The sequence below is a fragment of the Phoenix dactylifera genome, chromosome 8 (assembly GCF_009389715.1).
Source record: "Phoenix dactylifera cultivar Barhee BC4 chromosome 8, palm_55x_up_171113_PBpolish2nd_filt_p, whole genome shotgun sequence".
Classification (NCBI taxonomy): Eukaryota; Viridiplantae; Streptophyta; class Magnoliopsida; order Arecales; family Arecaceae; genus Phoenix; species Phoenix dactylifera.
In genome coordinates, this window is record NC_052399.1 from 2,386,452 (window position 1) to 2,406,936 (window position 20,485).

Here is a 20,485-nt window from a genome sequence, read left to right on the forward strand (position 1 = left end):
GCCATCGACGTCTCACGAAAAAGACGAAGAGCCGGCGCGGATGAAGAAGAAGTGGACGAAGGAGAAGTCCACACTGCTCCTACCTAGAGGCGCCATCCACGCCTCACGAAAAAGACGAGGAGCCGCCGCAGACGAAGCTCCCGCTGCCTCCAGGGGAACGCCACCTCCAAGGGATATTCCGGTCCTCCCCAGTGTTAGGGGAGAGAAGGGATACAAGGGAGAAGAGCATATGGAGGCGCGGTCCCGGATCAAGCGTCTGGTGCGGAGCTCAATCGGGAGGCTGAACTTCAAGGAGGGGAGACGTGATCCCGGATGAAACGCCTAGAGCGGAGTTCCGCCGGGGAGAACCTCCTTGTTGATCCCAGATGAAACGGCTAGTTGGCGGAAGTCGCGAAGGGCGCGCCTCCCGTTCCTTCGGTAGGGGTCTCTCAACCATGCGCCGGAGAGGAGGCCCACGATCCATGGCAACCTGAACAGCTCCGGCTTGGCAGGCTCCATCGCACCTGCACCTATATTTATAGCCAAACTGCGGCCCCCCGGTCGTTCCGATGCGAGTGGCTCCAATAAATGCGGGCGCATTGAATCCGGAGCCGATCCGGCTCTCGAGGCGTATCTTCCCGCGATTTCCTAAGCGTTATTCTCCTTAATCGCATTCTTTGTGCAGGACACTCCGGGTGGCCTGTACCCCTAGGTCCACATATCTTCGTTCGCGCCCAGGCCGCATCCGCCTCGAAGAACGCGCGTATCGCGGCCGCTTAACTGACACTCCTCGCAAGCAGCAATTGGCGATCCGATTTCCCAGGTAACCCCTCAATTAGCATTTAATGCCCATCTGGTGTTCCCCAGGCGACGCTTGGAGAGGAGGAGAAACACGATCGCAGCTGGCCACGGAGAAATCCCGTCGGGCGGCAAGCGACAGGCGCACGACCAGCGAGCGGAATTTCCCGAGGCTCGGCCCTCGGATGCCAGGCTAACCCGATGATCATCCCGGGAGCAGACTAGCCTGAAGCCCCGACCGGTCGCCTCGGCTTGCGCCAGCCTTGGCCGACCAACGAGCGGAATTTTCCGAGGCTCGGCCCTCGGATGCCAGGCTAACCCGATGATCATCCCGGGAGCAGACTAGCCTGAAGCCCCGACCGGTCGCCTCGGCTTGCGCCAGCCTTGGCCGACCAACGAGCGGAATCTCCCGAGGCTCGGCCCTCGGATGCCAGGCTAATCCGATGATCATCCCGGGAGCAGACTAGCCTGAAGCCCCGACCGGTCGCCTCGGCTTGCGCCAGCCTTGGCCGACCAACGAGCGGAATTTCCCGAGGCTCGGCCCTCGGATGCCAGGCTAACCCGATGATCATCCCGGGAGCAGACTAGCCTGAAGCCCCGACCGGTCGCCTCGGCTTGCGCCAGCCTTGGCCGACCAACGAGCGGAATTTTCCGAGGCTCGGCCCTCGGATGCCAGGCTAACCCGATGATCATCCCGGGAGCAGACTAGCCTGAAGCCCCGACCGGTCGCCTCGGCTTGCGCCAGCCTTGGCCGACCAACGAGCGGAATTTCCTGAGGCCTGACAACCCTCAGATGCCAGGCTAACCCGATGATCATCCCGGGAGCAGACTAGCCTGAAGCCCCGACCGGTCGCCTCGGCTTGCGCCAGCCTTGGCCGACCAACGAGCGGAATCTCCCGAGGCTCGGCCCTCGGATGCCAGGCTAACCCGATGATCATCCCGGGAGCAGACTAGCCTGAAGCCCCGACCGGTAAATACTGTTACGGGGGAACTTAGCCACCATGCCCCACGTGACCGGCACGCGCGCCCAGGAAGACTACAGCAGCCCCTTGATCCAGCAATCCGACCCCGAGTCGGACATCTTCGGCTCCGCAGCCCGACCCCGAGTCGGCTGCCCCTTGATCCAGCAATCCGACCCCGAGTCGGACATCTTCGTCTCCGCAGACCGACCCCGAGTCGGGCATCTCTCGACAACGACAGTCTATTCCCCAGAGGCACGCCGCGGCCCTCTGCTCCACTACACCCAGCAACGGTCGTATCCGGCGCTGCTCCACGATCCCCTGTAACAGCCGTACAAAGCGGAGCTCCACTACGCCCTGTCATGGCCGTACCCAGCGCTGCCCCACGACGCCCTGTAACGGCCATATCAGTGGCAGCTCCATCGTGCTACACGATGACCAACCCCCCAAAAGGACCCCCCAGCCTGGTATATATGCGGCTGGGGGGAAAAGGGGGAGGGTAAGCAAGAACTTCCAAAGCATTCTCTTACTTGCTACTATTATCTCTCCTTCTCCTCCAATCTCCTCTGACTTGATCGTCGGAGGGCCCCCACTACCCCAGTGGTGGTGCGAGGCTTGCTTGCAGGTTTTCCGGTGGAAGGTGGAGCGCAATCAACACCAACCAAGGCAACTCAAACGGAACCCCGTTCACACCGCTGTGCCAATCGTTCTCGGTTTGGACCACCAGCAACAACATGCATTCCATTCATATTCGTATAGCATATGCCCAACTTCTCTGGATTTCATATATCATATGCAGTAGAAATAAAAATTATATTTAATATTATATTTCACATGGCACAACTCATATGATATGTCTTTCTTTTCTTTTTAATCATGAACAAAATTTTTGCAGGAAAAAGATCCAAAAAACTGACGCCCAAGCTTCAAGGAGACAAGAAAGAAAAGCTGGTCTAGCATGCAATACCAATTTCGAACCAAATCTAGCCACCCGCCAGATGAGCTTATTATCCTACTAGAAGACATGCACGAGGCTTAAAAGAACAAGCATTTGGAGCTCAAAACCCTAGTCTTGGAGAGAAGTTGCCCATCAAAATCATTGAAGGATAGTTTAATTATTTAAAAATTCCATATAAATTTACGTGTTGAATGCCATATATTTTTGCAGCTCAATCCATCTTCCAAACTTAGTATTCATGCCCGTCAATTGGATACATGTCCTGTTACAAGTCGAATGTTCACACAATCCTCAACATCATTTGTTTTAAACTACCAAATAAGCGTAAATTTACCTTTCAATTCTACAATGCCTATTGATCTCCTAGCTCCCAAGCCCTATGGTTTTTGTGACGGCGGAATTTGATCCTATATCCTGTTAGGCAATAATTTCTTTGGGGTACAAGCATCTCTCAAAAGCAAACTCTCCAGTGGTGCATGATATTATTCATATTGTACAAATTTGTTTCACCTCACAGTCTTCATTTGCATAAGGTCCCATCAATATGTTGTTCTCACACAGGAATTTGGCAGCTACTTAAAAAAAATAAAAACATATTTTCCTAACCAAATTCAAGAATTTATAGAAAAGAAAAAGGCGACAACACACAACATTGCTTTTGCCATTTTTATTCCGTGAGAAGCATCCTGACTTGATGGGCCAACTCTTGGCATGACACATATCTAAACCAAGCCCGAATAAAAAATGGACCGTTAAACTTAATTTGCTCGCCGGGCCCATTAACTCGACCGATCTCTTATTAAGCAAACAAGCGACTGTGGCCGCACGTTATGGTTTGCAGAGGATAAAATCCTTCACCGTTTCCGCCCGCATCCCATTTTTTGCGGCGACGACTGCCGAGCTATCCCTCTCACAAATAGAGCGGGAGCGACCGAGCGAGAGCCGAGAGGGATTGAGGGAGAGAGAGAGAGAGAAATGGTGGTGGTGATCGGTGGAAAAGGGTTGGGCCAGCTCCTGGCGGCGCTGGCGGCGGCGTTCTTCCTCCGGGCAATTACCGGTCCTGGCCCCGCCTTGGCGCCGGAGGAGGAGGAGGAGGAGGAGGAGGAGCAGTCGGAGGATGCCGGGAAGATCGCTGACGACGAGGAGGTTCCGGACTCCGGCAAGGTCTTTCCGGTCACCATCCGGTGGAGTGCCGTCACCTGCTCCCTCTCCGACAAGCGAGGAAAAACGGTAAGCCGGCGGCGACGAAGCCCCCTAACTATTCTGTCCATATTTCGGATTCCTCACTACACGCGTAAGCTAGTCCAGAGTGCATTGTCACGCTATCGTGCTCCTGTAGGGTTGTGCAGGTTAGCATGAGAGCCGTAGCTTTTCTAACTTGTTCCGTCCCGACATTGTTTCCGGCCTGGCACGAGGTCTCGAGCTGTTTCTTGATTGTCTTCGTGAATGCATGATATTTCTTCTAATATTAACAATACTTCCTTTCTTTTAATATACTGCAAATCTCGTCCAATACCTTAAGTTTATGTAGAATTATTTGTTTCAGTGTAATTACTGGTTTTCTAATATTTTGGCTTCTTTTCTTTCATCGTAAGATAATTTGTTCATTCTTATATCTCCGTTCCATTTGTCAATTTCAAGGGGGAGAGATGGACAATTGGGCAGCTAAGAATATTGTGGACACTCCCGTTATTGTCATTATTTATTATTATTATTATTATTGTATGATGTGTTTCTTAGGTGAGGTTTCTGCTGACAAATGTGAGCGGGGAGGCCAAGCCAGGAAGGTTACTTGCAATCATGGGGCCATCGGGATCAGGGAAGACCACATTGCTCAATGTGCTTGCCGGGCAGCTCGCAGCGTCCCCCAGGTTGCGTCTTACCGGGCATCTAGATGTCAATGGACGGCCAAGAACAACTGGAGGTTATAAGTAAGTTCCCAAGCATCTTGATGTCAGTGCGCCTTTCTAGATTGTTTAAGAACGATGAAATTTTCACCAGAGTGAGTTGCCTTGGTGAAGTTCTTTCGGAATAAAGCAAATATGTGGTTTTGCAGGATGGCTTATGTGAGACAGGAAGACCTTTTTTTCTCGCAGCTGACAGTTCGGGAAACATTGTCACTTGCTGCTGAGCTCCAGCTTCCCGAGTCATTATCAGCAGCGAAGAAGGATAAGTATGTGAGCCAGCTCCTGTTCCGATTGGGCTTGGTAAGTTTGGTATCATCACTAAAAATAAGATAAATTGGTGGAGTAAGGACTGTGACTGATGTCATATGCATATAATAGAAGTTTCGGCTAGTTTACTGCGATGATACTGAAACTCAAGACATGCATTAAGGTGGAAAATTGGTTCTTCAGTCGATAAATCAGGCGGTCCATTTCAGGTTGGAAAGTTGACTGGCCAATCAAGGAAGCCAATTGACCGATGTCTTGAGTTTTCTCTGAACCTCCAAAAGAGAAGTTGAAACTGAAATATTTGAATATTAATTGAGAATTTGAGATCAATCTGTATAGTATTAAAAACTTCAAAAATGGCCAAAACTGCAACCCATCTTGTTCAACTGAGACTTAAACCAAACCAAAACCTACTAAACCCTTAAGATTCAAAAGATTTTTTTTATAAAAATCATTAAATATATCAAAATTTTTGTGAAGTTGTTGCAACAAGCTCCTTTCACTCTCAGCTTAATGCATATTCTTTCGTCAAAGTCTCTTAAAATGTACCTCGACTTTTCATTATCTATTTATTATTTGATTTCTTTCTATCAATACTAGAACTTGCAAGTCATGTTGGTCAGACTTTTTTCTTCCATTTATTTGATTGAAAATGAAAAGACCTGTGCTAATGAGGAAATAAATGTTTTTGGGTGAGAAAAATGTTCCTTTAGCAAATTCTAGTTTTTATAATTCATTATTTTCAATTTCCATATAACGGATACAGGGTACAAGCTGTACTTATCTTCTTTTATTTTTTGTTGAATATGTTTTCACTTCATCAAAAGGTCAACTGTGCTGATTCTATTGTTGGTGATGCAAAAGTCCGTGGAATTAGTGGTGGTGAAAAGAAGCGTCTGTCACTTGCTTGTGAACTGATTGCTAGTCCATCTGCTATCTTTGCAGATGAACCTACAACTGGTACGACCGTGCTTTCATCACCAATTCACCAACATCATTACTTTTTGTCTTCTCCAAATAACTTATTGGTAGCTTCTTTATCACCATTTAGCAAATTGGTCCATGAATAACTAAACACATTTCTTTTAGAGATATGTACTTTTGGAAAAAAAATTTAAAACCCAGCCATCCGTTTGAACAAATAATAGAACATGTGATTCACTAACATGGTATAGTTTCACACATTGTCTTGCAATGTGAACTTTTTAGATTTGTTTATATTATTTTTTTGCTGATGAATTGGTCAGGTGAAAATAAAGACTGATTCTAGGTTGGAGGTTAGGCTTTTTGATTTTGAAGGTGTGGTCAACATACATGTGACTGCAGCCTGGCAATTCCTACAAATGCTGCTGGTACACCCAAAACAAACAGCAAGTGGGCCTTACATAGTAGCAGCTGCGTGATAATGGAGGGTAGAGGTGGGGTTAACCTAGTATATCTTATGTCTCGAGCCTATGATTAAGGTAAAGAAAATAATTAAATAGAATCAGATATGTCAAGATAGCTATCATATTCAAATTTCAGCTGCGAAAATAATATACTGGTATTTGAAAGGCATCATTGCCAACCTGTTTCTACTTTTTTCAAGTTTGCTGTCCATCAGAAATTCCTAAAACTATATATAATGATGTGGTGCTCATTATTTGATATAAAAAAATAATTTCAAAACTTTTCTTATATAGATAGATCCATTGCTCAGGTGAAATATTTAACTCAAGATGTTGGAGATAAATTGGCTGAAGAATAAATCATAAAAATGCAACATAACTAAAAGTGAATCATAAAAATGCAACATACTACCAGTCATTTTTCCTACTTAGCTCTTATCATCTACTACTATAAGATTCAATACAGCTTAAAATGAAAAGGTTGGATAAACATCAACTGTAGAATTTCCTTAATAAAAAAGTGATGCTCCCATATTTTTTCCTTGATTCCTTTTGTTCTTCCCATTGAAGTCTTCCATACATCTACATATGCTTTTACTTTTCTGGAGCATGCTCTAGTAGCAACATAATGTCAATTATAGGATGCTCTGCTCCAATGCATTCAAAGTAAACAGATCTAGTGATCCACTTGACAGCAAGGTTTTGGAGCGAAGATGGAGCAGCTAGATGGTAAGGTTTTCATCAAGTTCACAGTCAAGAGGAAGAAGAAAATCTTACCAATCCACTAAGTTTAGAAAGAAAAGACTACAATTTGGATAATCTTTAAACATGTCCCGGTCTTATGAGAGCCTCAACATTGAGACCCGCAGTTACCATGGATATGTATTTCTCTGTCAATACCTTTATATCAATTCATATTTGCAGACATAGCTCATGGCAGGCATTAGCTCTCTGCATTTAAGCAGTGTGAACTGTTAGTTGTACAATGTAGGTGTGAGTTAACTGCCATCTTGGACTAAACTTTTGTACTATTTAAAGATACTGATTGAATATTTAAAGTACCAAAGAACAATCCAACGTTTCTTTGTTTACTTTTTTCACCAGACGGGGAGCTAGATTTGACATTTAATCTCTCAGGGTTGTACTATCACCTTTTTTTCACATTTTTTCAAACCAGTCAATTATGGTAGGTCTGTTTGATTCTGTGCATGCCAACAGAATTGTTTGTGGTTCATGCAGGTCTGGATGCATTCCAGGCAGAGAAGGTTATGGAAACTCTTCAACAGCTTGCAGAAGATGGACATACTGTGATATGCTCTATACACCAACCTAGAAGTTCGGTATATGGCAAATTTGATGACATTGTGTTGTTATCAGAGGGGGCTGTTGTTTACATGGGTCCTGCAAAAGATGAACCTTTGACATACTTCGCAAAATTTGGGTTATTACTTTTCCACTTTTTCCACCCTGTCATTGTTTCAAAGCTTAAAATATTTTTACAACTTACTTTGTCTTACATGTATTGCAACCATATCTTGTTTTTATGCAGTATCAATTTTGTTTCTCTGCTGCCGACATTTTGAAATTTATAAAATTGAAATTTGAGAAGAAAGTGTTGGAGCAAATGCATTCTCATTAGCACATTAGAAATAAATGTACTTAAATGATTCCTTAACCCTTTTAACTGCACTATATATCAATCATAGATTTGGCTATTGTTCATTGTTTTTCCTTACTAATTGTTTATGAGTGTGTCCACTCAGACAGAGAAAAAAAGCCTTTTTATGAGTGTGTTTACTATCCTATATTTTCATTCTCACTCTTTTGCATGTCATTCTGGTTCTTTTCCCCTGTGTTTATAAATGCAATGAAGATGAAGATGCATCGACTGTAAAATTGTCATCATGGCTTTCTTAATAAATGTTGTTTGTTCTCATCGTTAAATTAAGTTTAGGTTTTGCTGACTTATTCTTGCATGCTAACTACAGCAGGTATCAAAAAAAATGCTTCTATAGTTGCATATACCTCGTGGTTTTTGACTTTCTGTTATATTAACTTAGTACAGTCAATCTTTTGACATTTTGGATGCTGCTGTATCAGGTATCATTGTCCAGACCATGTGAACCCTGCTGAGTTTTTGGCTGATCTCATATCAATTGATTATAGCTCAGCTGAAAGTGTACATTCTTCCCAGAAAAGGATTGATGATCTTGTTGATGCGTTATCTAAAAGCACTCCATCTATTCAGTGTACTAGTCCAATTATGCAATGGGAGGTCTCCAAAGTTCCATCAAAGTTTCGTAGGAAATCTGTAGTTAAGAAGCGAGGTGGTTGGTGGAGGCAGTTCCGGTTACTCCTTAAACGAGCATGGATGCAGGTTAATGTCATTCATTATTGTTCGTTTCAGTTTCACTGTGTGCTTATTGCTTAATATATATATTTTTAAAAATCATATGCTGTTGTCGAAGATTTGAGAAAGCTCAGTACAAAGAAGGATGTGGACTGTTAAGTAAGAAAAGATGATGAAAGATCGATCCTGAATGATTTGGATCAGGTCTATTGCTCAATGTCATATAGTTGCTATGACATTATATCATGAACTCCTCACATTATCGTCCAAAGTAGGATAACCATGAGATAGTAATCAGGATCAGATCATTGTTGCAAGTTTCAAGGTACATCAAGTCAATGTATAAAAACAGATCCCAAAGAAGGTATTCCATTTATGCAGTTATAACTGCTCGTCTCGTAACAATTTGTAATGTGTCATCACCGTCTATAATTCTATATGAATAAACCTTTGAAAACTCTTTTATCTATGCCTTCTGCTAATTGGGCAATTTGAATTGATAGTCATGTTATTTTATAATCACCTTCTGAATTCATCTCAATCAGCACTCAAGGGTTCTGTTATGCTCAGGCTTCTCGTGATGGACCTACAAACAAAGTTAGGACAAGAATGTCTATTGCATCAGCAATCATATTTGGATCAGTCTTTTGGCGAATGGGTAGAACTCAGACCTCAATACAAGATAGGATGGGACTTCTTCAGGTATGCATCATCCTTGTGCTTTTTGGTCCTAATGCCTTATATCTATTTTTTTTAAAGGTGTCTGTTCAATGGATTAAAGATGCATTGACACCTTTTATGTGTTGAATCTTAATGTCTTCTAACATCTGTGGCTTAAATACTACAATGGTCAAACAGTTATTAATCTTCTAAAATATGGAAATTCTTTCGAGCACCAAATCAAACCATGTGAGTCCAATCTCGCGACTGATAATATCCTTTAATTCTCTCATGTTCTTTCCTTTTGAGTTAGCCTGTCAATAGTGTCTTTCTAGATTTATCAAGAACAACATGAAGCAGTATTAAAATCATGTGTGGCTAGAGTGAGAAAATAAATCTCCCAGTCAATCAGCTCTGCCAATGAAATCTCAAGATTAGGTAAAAGCGTAGAAACAGATTTCAGAGTAGCTTAAACCCAAGAAGGAGACAAATCAAGAATTAGTTTCAAGGTGACATGCAACTTATCCTTTTGGAGCTGACGTAACAAACTACGCGAGCCTCCCGATGAAGCCCTCTCTTTTGGAATCTCTCTTCTGTTTAGCGAATCGGGAATCGGAACTATTTAAAGGAATTCAAGTTGCAATCGGTCACTTTCAATGTGTTCTGCGTGTCTCGTACATGAACATTTGGTGATATTTTTCTTAATAATTTTTTAACTGTTCTTATATATGCAATCAATATTTTAACATTCCCCTCAAATTTTTGTTTGTCAGTTAAATGTTCAAGATCTCTATTTCTTTGATTCTTCTAGTAGTTATCTATGATTTGTTGGAGGCATACTCTTTCACATTGTGTGTTCTTAATTCTTGATAAGGTGGGCATTGCCCTTAAAAGAGTTTCCTTCTTGACTTTGGTTGCCTAACCTTCCAATGGAGGGGGAAAAAAACATGTAAATGGCATTAGCATCTTTTAAGCTGTTGTGGCTTTGTTTGTTTCTTCTTACAACGGGATTCAACTTTCATCTACAATTAGGCTGTCATCTGGGTGCATAATCTATATTTCATGAAGGACTAAGCATATAAAGGCCAGTCGGCAGTTGTGACTTCTTTTGACAAAATGTGAGCTCGGTAACTTGACTATGCTGTTTGAAAGACCCTGATTGTCTTCACTCTTCACCTTCAGGAAACATTTGGCAAGCAGGGCATATTGGATGTTTTGTAATCTTCAGAGTGCTTTTTGTTTTGTCAAATAGAAATGTTTATATACTATTTACTATTCTCTTGCATCAATAAAGGTTTAACCTATTGACTAAGCACATGGTGTCAAGTTCTGATGGGCATGTACTGTACTAGGCCGGCACCGACACTCAGCACTGGGTTGATGCCAGGCACCAGGTCTGCCGACCCATATTGATCCATGCTGGTTTGGCACAAGTCAATACGGTGGATATTACTTAATAAGACAAAAGTTTTTTTTTAAAAAAATATTCTTTTATTATGCCAAGGAACACATTGGTGTAGCACGGCACAACACATGCCTTGCTGGCCACTGGCTGGCATACCCCATGCCAATAGCAGTGTAAAGCCTTGATTGAGCATTAGTTATATAGAAGCCAATATTTTGCCCCCCTGACATCCTCCTTTTTTATATTGCTAGTGTTTGTCTTGTATACGGAAAAGTTCATCTGTAGGGGGAAAAATTGGACAAGAAGTGAGAATGTTCTCAAAGGAGAGCCTCCATTAAGGTTTTGGTGCTTGGAACATAACAAAGAAAGTTCCTTTAGTTCATCTTAAATTTCTTTTGTTCATAAATCTTGATCAGTTGGTGGAAGGGGCTCTGAGGAAGGGACCTTTGCATTATGGTATACAATATATGGAACTAATGTGGTAGTGAAGTAGCTTTGACGTTTCCATTTTCTCCTCAACTGATCTGGGTTTTAAAGAGTTTAGTGGTCATGTAATTGTTTGGAATGTTGAATTAATTAGCAGGATGCAGAACTTTTAATACTTCAACATAATATGATGCCTGCAGAGGCATAGGTTTTCTCAATGAAACAACTGGACCTAAGAAGGAGCAATGAAAGTGCCCTAGTATGGATATTAAGTTTGGATGCTATTTCCAATCTACCGATTGAAAAGCTAATTTGTTACAAATTAACATGGCAATGTACAGCCATAGAAGGAGCATCTTTAGATAATCATACAACGGATTATGTTCAGCATTAATTGGCGGACTAGGTACAGAACCTGCCTACTACTTTATTCCATCTGCTGGCACTGGAGGATAGTTGCATGGTAATTCTCTTTTTTGTTTGTAAGTTAAACTTTTTCTTATATTGATGAAAGCTGTGATTTAAAGCCTATTGGATGTTTCAATCAATTTTTTGCTGCTCTACCCTTGTGACTGGACATTTTTCACAAACTTTGTGGCACCAGTTGATCTTTTTCAGCTAATTTTACATATCATTTAACCACTAAGTACATGGATATATATGGTCTCTCTTATGTTTCAGTTATCCTCCTCAAATAATGGTATTAAGTACATTTGTTGTTTCATCTGAAAAGTTCTCAGTGAATTTAAATTTATGACTTGCCAACAAATAGTAGTAGCAATCATTGATTATGGTAGTGTAGTCTCCTTTGTCAAATACTCAGTAAAGCACTTCAAAATTTTCATAATGTGTTAAGCATTGATATGTATCTCTTTGTTTTATATATATATGTGTGTGTATAAAGGTGGCTGCAATAAACACAGCAATGGCAGCCCTTACAAAGACAGTAGGTGTATTTCCAAAGGAACGTGCAATAGTAGACAGAGAGCGTGCCAAGGGTTCATATGCACTGGGTCCATATCTGCTATCTAAATTGCTGGCTGAAATCCCAATAGGAGCAGCATTCCCGTTAATGTTTGGGACAGTTGTCTATCCCATGGCTCGTTTGCATCCTACTCTATCCAGGTAAACTATGTATTGTTTCCATTATTGCAACATTGGATTCATATGAGTCAATCTTATAAGAACGCCATAAACTTCTCTTGCACAATGATCCTAGCTATAAATTGCATGCTAAGTGTCATTTCCCAACCATTTGTCATTTAGATTCATAATGGCTTTTTAAAGTCATGTTATACTGTTTGCATCTATTTGATGGTCTTTCCACTCCCTCCAAATGGTATCTATTTAGGCCTTTTCTTGACTCCAACACAACCCAGACCATCTTCATTGGGTTCTGCCTTTTTTTTTTTTTTGTAGCTTTGCACGAGCTCATGCCATCTCGACCGGCTTTTCTACCTCTCTTTCTTAATGCATCATCTATTCTTCAAATATATTCATTTTGACTTTATCCTTGAGTTTTTTCCATGGGACTATCTTACCATTCGCGTCTTTGCCTTGCTCACCTTGTCAGCAAAAAGTTAATGACTCAAAAATTAGAAATTTGGCACCTAGCTTGATATGCTTACATACCTGTATGAGATTTCGGCCATTTGATATCTTTTTCAGTAACTTGGCCAAGTTCATTAAAGCCTTTGACATGGAATTTGGAATTCAGATTTGCAAAGTTTTGTGGCATTGTGACAATGGAGTCATTTGCTGCTTCAGCAATGGGTCTTACTGTTGGGGCTATGGTTCCTACAACTGAAGCAGCAATGGCCGTGGGGCCATCCCTTATGACTGTGTTCATCGTCTTTGGGGGCTATTATGTCAATGCTGAGAATACGCCTGCGATTTTTCGATGGATCCCTCAAGTCTCTCTTATAAGATGGTATATCTCATAATATATGAATTTGTGAGCTGGTAGGTGGTCATCTAGGTGATGATTGTCTGAGCATTATTATTTGTTCTTGTCATTTTCAGGGCTTTTCAGGGGCTCTGCATCAATGAATTTAGTGGGCTCCAATTCGAGCACCAACATTCATTTGATATACAAACTGGAGAACAGGTATCAATAGATGTTGTAGTCTTTTTTCAACAGCATTACAATATCTTTTGGGCTAAAGTGAGATAAAAATAGGTCAATTGAGAACTTGAAACTGTTCTTACAGATACTGATAGATCATACATAGCAACAAGATTAGATACCGTGAGAACTTGATGGCTTTTCTCAGTCACTCTGTTGTTGGAGTAGAAATGGCTGGCCTAGAATAAGTAATGTTAGACCAGATCTGTGCACCAGTCACATCTTCCATCTGAATGGCATTATTTTATCATAAGACCACTCTCAGGAATCAAGACCAAATCCTTGAATGGGCTTTAGTGCACTAAGATGGCATCAGGACTTAGATACTTTGACGCCTGAAGGTGTCTCTGCTTATTTATGAGACCTGAACCCTGTTAATCACTAGTCAGCACAGCAGAGGAGCATTGATTGGAGGGATTAAGGATCTGATAGATATTCTCATAGTGTTCAGAAACTCTATAGCATTTTAAACTGTTGCTAATACAAGCTAAAATCACCTTTTCTGGTATGTATACATCCATCACAAGAAAATGATTATATAGATAACAATACTATAATCTACTTTTGGTATAGCTAACAGCGTTCCTGCAGTGATTAATAATATTTCCTCAACTACTGGGACTCTTCAATACCTACCTATCCCTAAAATTCCAATAGTTTAGCTGGAAGAAGTTTGTAGCCATCAGATGCTGATTAAACCCTATACTAAAATTATAAACCTGAATGTGCAGTAATAAATGTGGAGTGCGGTGACAATTTTTAGCAATAGACTTCAGTATGCATTCTTAGTCCAATTTTCTTGTCTTTTCCTAAAAAAGATAACCAAAAGAAAACAAAATAATGCAGTTATGGATGTTGATGGGCTTAAGGTTTTTCGGTTCCTTTATTCTTTGATCTTAACTCAGAAGAGAAATCTGTTTTCCAGTAATGAAACATTATTTAATATATCTTCCTCTATGGCAGGCTCTGGACAGGCTTTCTTTTGGAAATAGTCGAATCAGGGATACGATTATTGCACAGGGCAGGATACTCATGTTCTGGTACTGGACCACTTACCTTCTCCTTAAGAAGAACAGACCAAAATATCAGCAACTTCTACCTCCAGAATATCAGCAACAAGAATAACAGAACACTCTGATTCAGAATTTGGTGGGCGTGTTCGGCAGTAGATAATCAGATAATCACCAAAAAGTCTTCTGCAAAAGGCTTGGGCAGCAGGTGTTGGATTCTAAAGATGAACATGTGCTCCCAAGTCATCTGGAAGAATTGAGCGCATGCAAATACTGCAGGCCTGTGGGTGGCAACCTAATGTTCCCTTTTGATCTTGGATAAGTTGGAAAGCTAAGTTTGTTCTATCTTGTAGATAACTGGTAGAAGTTGGATATGATGGTGAATGCATACAATATACCTCTGTATGAATGCATGCAAATATTGCTAGCATGTGGGTGGCAACCTAATGTTTAGTTCTTGGCAAATAAACGTATGCTGGCTTGGTTCAGATAAGCTGAAAATCATGTTTTGATGCTTTTGAACTGGGTAAACAAGTTCCATCTTTCCAATTAGTGAAACTGTTTGCCATATTTGTTCGATCTTTTTTTCTTGACACATACTAGTTTATGAATTGATAGGCAATATCTTATTATATTTTAGATTATTTATGGTACGTTTAAGTTATCTGTTGCTTTTTTTAATTAAAAAAACAGAGAAATTGCACAGAACTTTTCACCATGTACAAACGCTATTCTCCGCTAAAAACTTTATTCCGATTGTGATGAAAAGAGTTAAACGTTTAAAAGTTATCTCATCTCTCATGGCAAAGCCTGTTCTTCATTCCACCATGCGAACATCAAAACAAATTGACTTGGCCGAAAGAATTGCTTTCTTGCCAGATATTACTAATTTTCACTAATCTTTTCCCTCATAGGACTTTGGACTAGACCGATCATCTAACTCATGTATACAATCAATTGAAAACCTTCAGAGGTGCTGTTTTTTAAAAGCGATTCCCATATCTATTTCCACAGACCATCAAATCATGTCAATCACACTGCATTTGCCTCCAAAATCTCTCACAGAAGTTGAGATATCATGGCCCTAGAAGGAGATTACAAACTAGAAACTTGGAAGGCATCAACCACTACCGCCAGGGCTCTGGTTGGGACCGCCACCTTTTAAATGCGCATGGCTGGTATTATTGAAGCGTTTGCGTCAAGGCTTGCGACCAAGTAATATTACTGATAACTGAAGCGCTTCCGGAGTTGTCTCCCACCTCATTAATCTTATGGAATCGAGCAACCACCTCCCCATCCATTTCCAATAACTCATATAGCAACAAATTATAGTTAGTGAATACTGGGAAAGTCAAATTACTGAAGCAGTATAGATAAAAGAAATAGGGGCGCAGAACGGGCAAAAGCTGAGCAAGATAAACGTTTTGCACGCTGAACTACCGCTGATACCCGCACCTAGCTGAGATGCCTGCTCTTGCAGCCATGCCTGGGTATAAGAAATGAGAACTAAACTCGGGGATCGGCCAAGCTCAGACGTGTATGCAAATCTGTTGCGATTCATGGCAACACACGGCCATACCCATACTGAATCTCTAGATATATTCAATTACATTAAATCTAATTTACCAGTTGTTATCCACCATTTGTAGCCTGGAAAATTGTTGCAATGTTCCTAAATAACCTGCAGTAGTGTCTGAATTCTGAAAGATACATGAAATCTTTAAATTGAATGCCACTGAAATAGTGATAATGGTTCCTGATTAAACTACTTCAATCAACCTTAATCGAAACATATTTTATACAGAACTAAGCAAGAGGCATAAGTAATGCTAATGTGAATTAACAGGAGGCACGACTAAAGCAAGAGGCATAAGTAATGCTATTATGCTGTCCATCTTTCATCATTTAAAAGCATCCGCTAAGAACTTTACGGAGCATAACAAGATTTTCATCACGGAACGCCTGTTACCTGGTCATAGGAAAAGTGGCTTGAATTACATCAGAGCACTGTACCGAATAGCCTGAGGCTAAATTAATGCAAATGGTTAGCTGCAGATTTTCATGATATTTATCACTTTGAATAATTTTCACAACAAAACCTGGTCTTTGGGCATGAAAGGATTTATATTGCTATTACATGCATGGAATTGACATGCATATGGGATAAAGACATGTAAGAGACTAGGTAACAATCAAGCTAGGCACCAACGTACGATCAAAATCAAACATTACCACGTAAACACCTCTACAATGCAGACTTAAAGCATGCCACAGTATTGAAGAGAAATAAGAACAGTGAAAAATTTCGATATAAGGCTTCTCGGAAAGAAGGCATCAGAAACACCTGTCTGGAAAGGACCTGCAACTTCAAAGATCGATTCCAGGCAGAGCCAAGAATAACCTCAAATTTCCAAAAGCATAGCCTAAATACTTGAGTCAAAATTGACAAATACAAGCTAACCAGATAACTCATCCCATTTGAATAAACATCATTTCAAAAAGGTTAAATGAGACCAAAACCTCTAACATAACTGCTACCTTCTAATAACGAGAAATGCCCCACACCCTGATAACACCATCAGTGTAGCCAGTAAACAGCGTGCTCCCATCAGCACTCCAGCTCAAGCTCGTGCAGTATAGAATCTGCAAATGTAGAAAGAGAAAAGCTTTTTCTCAAACAAGCATATAGTACATACAGACAGAATAATAGTCTTTCAATTTATTTTTTTTAAAAAAAATACTACTCTACATTCAATATCAATAAGAACCAAAATTTTAAAATGCCAAGACCTTGGCCATCTTGGAGAGTGCCCAATGCTGAGATTGGAGTAGTGCTGCAAGTACCACAGTGCGCACCCATGATGAGTGTAAACCGGGTTTTGGTGCCCCATATACGGCAGGTAAGAGGTTTAATAGGGGGCTTTATGTCCATTTTACCCCTGGAGGTTCAGGGAAAACCTAGTTGGGGCGTATGCACTGGGGTACACCGTATGTACTAGGTTACACAAATCATCCAAAGTGAGAACAAGGTTTTATCTCAGACAATATAAGGGTTTAGGTTCCCATATATGCAGCCACCACCCCAAAAAGAAGCCGGATGGGATGACATTCAAATATCCAAGGCATTGGATTGTATTAGCACCCACGTAGTCACCCATTCATTTGATAGCTGTGGTCTCCATATATAGCAAATTTTCCAAAGGAAAGAGCCAAGAACTTGAAACTCTCAGCCAATATTTAGGAACCAAGATTTCTGAGATCTTGGTTAATATGGTAAACATCGATTAACTTCTATATGTATCAGCTGATTTGTATGATTAATAATTAAAATATTACCTTAAAAACAAATCAGAAAATCTTAATGATATTTTGATATCATATAGGCCAATACATCGGATATAGGTTTGTAGCAGGAAATAGACAGCCAACATATAAATTATACCATATCATAGTACCTGCCCAATACTAATATAAACCAAAATCTCAGCCAAAATTAAAACCTTGTTAAGAATTGCAGAGAAGGCATTATTACCGCAGAACTAAATACATGAGAACAAGCAGTATAAGGATACTTTGGATTTTACCATCTTCACAAACAAGGATTTTGAATAGGTGCTCTATTATCATATCAAAAAATATGTTTTTCCCATACATACTTCAAACTAATACTGTTTACTGGCCCCAACAGTAATCACACAACCAATCAACTAACTATTTTCTCCACAGTGGACATACAAAAAAATAGATACTTCTATCTTGTGGTAAAATATTCAAGCTTTAACCGTGCCTTGTAAGTATGATATTGTGCTGGGATACAAGAAACGAATTGGAAAATGATCCCTGACCATTCTAGACTTCTAGGGCATGATCGGGGTTGCTTCTCCTTTATGAAAAGAAGAAGAAGAAGGCTTTCTATCTTCTCCTAAAATGCTTATGACTATTTCTTCCAGCAGCACTTTTCAGATCATGTTACCGAACACTTAGTTTTTTCAAAAAAGTTTTTTTGTTTTAAAAATCATAGAAGCACTTTTTTTAAGCAACTAAATGTATAACTTAAAACAAGGTAAATCAGGCAAAAGAACTGATTGAACAGAAATTATGTAATAAAAGAACAGAATTTTCCCAGACCAAGGAAAGGAGCAAATCAATCCTGGATCTGCGATTTAATTTACATATGATCCTGCTTTGCAAATTAATTGCAAAAACTGGGAGACTTAAATATCAAGGAATAATTATGCTGAACTTTGTCGCCGGGATATGAAAATATCCCACCGTGCTCAAAAATGAAAATAATGTTAACAACCAGATCTTGCAAATCATACATGTGCTTCCAACAAAATAATATCTGATTCATGCTCGTTAATTTTGCGTAATAACAGCCCATAATAAATCCAAACATAATAAATAGAACATTAGCAACATTAAAAAGTGAGGAGGAAAACAATAAAAATCCAATCTTTATACAGTAAAAACTTTAAAAAAACAAAATTTAACTCCAAAATAACAATAAAATGATAAAAAAAAACCATGGATCTGATACGATACCTGGTTCTTGCTGGTGGGAGTCTCCGGCCTGAGATCCTGGACGATGGACTTGCTCTCGAGGTCCCAAATCTTGACGCTGTCCTGGGTGGCGGCGCAGAGCCAGTAGCGGTTGGGGCTGAAGCAGAGAGAATGAATAATGGCCCCGGCATCGAGCGAGTAGAGCCTCTTCCCCTCAGCCAAGTCCCAGAGCAGCGTGACCCCGTCCTTCCCGCCGCTGGCGCAGAGGGAACCATCGGGGCTGACGGCGACGGCGTTGACGTAGCCGCCGTGGCCGGTAAGGGTGGAACGGAGCTTGCAGTTGGTGAGGTTCCAGACCTTGACGGTGCGGTCCCAGGAGCCGGAGACGATGGTAGGCTGGAAGTTGTTGGGGCTGAAGCGGACGCAGCTGACCCAGTTGGTGTGGGCGTCGGCGTCCTGTATGGTGTACTTGCACTCGCCGAGGGTGTTCCAGAGCTTGATGGTGCGGTCGCGGGAAGCGGAGACGATCTGGCGGTTGTCGATGGAGAAGGCGACGGAGAGAACGTCCTTCGTGTGACCGACGAAGCGGCGGGTGGTGGCGCCGGTGGCGAGGTCCCAGAGGCGGAGCTCGCCGTCCCAGGAGCCGGAGAGGGCGAACTGTCCGTCGGAGGAGAGTACCACGTCCTGGACGAAGTGGGAGTGGCCAGTGAGGCGGCGGCGGGGGATACCGTAGGCGGCGCCGCCGGGTTCGCCGGCGGCGGCGGCGGGGGAGTCCTTGGTAAGGTGCCAGACGAGGACGGACTTGTCGCGCGAGGAGGAGACGATCATGTCCGAGTTGTCCAGCGGGGCGGCGATCGCCGTCACCGGGCCCGAGTGGCCGCGCAGGGTGCCCTTGAGGACCAGTGTCTCCGCCATGGCCGTAGGATGCGTATCGAACGATAAGGAAGAGGACGGGATCTCGATCTCCTTCCTTCGCCGCCGAGGTTACTCCCTGTAGGAAACGAGTGGCGATGGTCGGGAGGGATTTTTATACGGGATAGGCTGCCTAGGGTTTTGGGAGACGAATTAGGGCTGCAGATCGGACTGGGCCAACGCTTTGGGCTGCTTCGAGATTTCCCGGGCAATAGATGGGCTGGAAACAAGATCTTGGGCCATGGGCCATTAGCGTGCCGTGGAAAGTGGGACTCTTAACTTAAAGAGCAATAGGTAATCTAGCATTTAATCAGGGATTATACATTCTGTTCCAAGTGAGATTTCTTTGGAAGTCTGGAATTCCCAGCAACTTTGAATTTCACAACTTATCAAAGGTTCCAGCTTACCAAACTTATGACTTATTGAAGTTTATTCGAGCTTGATTATGAGATATTTAATTCGTTTACTATTATTTCAAACCTCATTCATATTTTTTTTAGAATCGAATTTAGTCAAATTCCAGAAGCTATAGCTTGATTTAAAGAATAAACAAATACACTAATAAGACTTAATTAATTCATATTGATATAATTTATAATATATATAATATGGAGCCAAGACTTGATCGCTCATTTTTTTGGTGTGGCTTAAAATGGATTTTAAGTTTTTTATTCAATATTTGACTTCTTTAGCTACAAATTTAATTTGTTATGGGTTTTATTTTTTGAGTCCAGCTATGGCTGAGCTCAAAATAGTCGGTTATTTTTTGTTCATCTAATTTACTATTTTTAACTGATTATACCTTCAAACTTGCGAGAAATGAATCTTTCCCATCTGA

General features: G+C 41.5%; 2 protein-coding genes across 3 annotated transcripts; one reads left to right on the plus strand and one right to left on the minus strand.

Annotated features, from left to right (window-relative positions):
- The first annotated feature begins 3,522 nt into the window (after positions 1–3,522).
- LOC103722985 (ABC transporter G family member 7) lies at positions 3,523–14,802 on the plus strand. The gene is made up of 11 exons (XM_008813755.3): positions 3,523–3,924; positions 4,435–4,625; positions 4,751–4,901; positions 5,696–5,828; positions 7,496–7,697; positions 8,357–8,633; positions 9,177–9,308; positions 12,002–12,222; positions 12,815–13,027; positions 13,120–13,204; positions 14,186–14,802. The coding sequence occupies exons 1-11, from the start codon at positions 3,670–3,672 to the stop codon at positions 14,345–14,347; spliced, it is 2,022 nt and encodes a 673-aa protein (XP_008811977.2). The 5' UTR covers positions 3,523–3,669; the 3' UTR covers positions 14,348–14,802.
- LOC103722987 (guanine nucleotide-binding protein subunit beta-like protein A) lies at positions 14,550–19,748 on the minus strand. 2 transcript variants are annotated; one of them, XM_039128632.1, is made up of 3 exons: positions 18,778–19,748; positions 16,771–16,875; positions 14,550–16,201 (listed from the first exon to the last, which is right to left on the minus strand). In XM_039128632.1, exons 1-2 carry the CDS (start codon positions 19,648–19,650, stop codon positions 16,774–16,776), a joined length of 975 nt encoding a protein of 324 aa, XP_038984560.1. In that variant the 5' UTR covers positions 19,651–19,748; the 3' UTR covers positions 14,550–16,201; positions 16,771–16,773. The 2 variants fall into 2 exon arrangements, with proteins under 2 accessions (XP_038984560.1, XP_008811978.2); XM_008813756.4 differs by lacking the exon at positions 14,550–16,201 and having other exon boundaries at positions 16,443–16,875.
- Positions 19,749–20,485: the final 737 nt, after the last annotated feature.

Coding starts and splice junctions, on each gene's coding strand:
- LOC103722987 (XM_039128632.1), bottom strand. CDS start 19,650: ATGGCGGAGACACTGGTCCTCAAGGGCACCCTGCGCGGCCACTCGGGC. Junction 16,876..18,777: donor CTCCCACCAGCAAGAACCAG/GTATCGTATCAG, acceptor CTACATTTGCAG/ATTCTATACTGCACGAGCTT.
- LOC103722985 (XM_008813755.3), top strand. CDS start 3,670: ATGGTGGTGGTGATCGGTGGAAAAGGGTTGGGCCAGCTCCTGGCGGCG. Junction 12,223..12,814: donor TTGCATCCTACTCTATCCAG/GTAAACTATGTA, acceptor TTTGGAATTCAG/ATTTGCAAAGTTTTGTGGCA. Junction 13,028..13,119: donor CAAGTCTCTCTTATAAGATG/GTATATCTCATA, acceptor TGTCATTTTCAG/GGCTTTTCAGGGGCTCTGCA.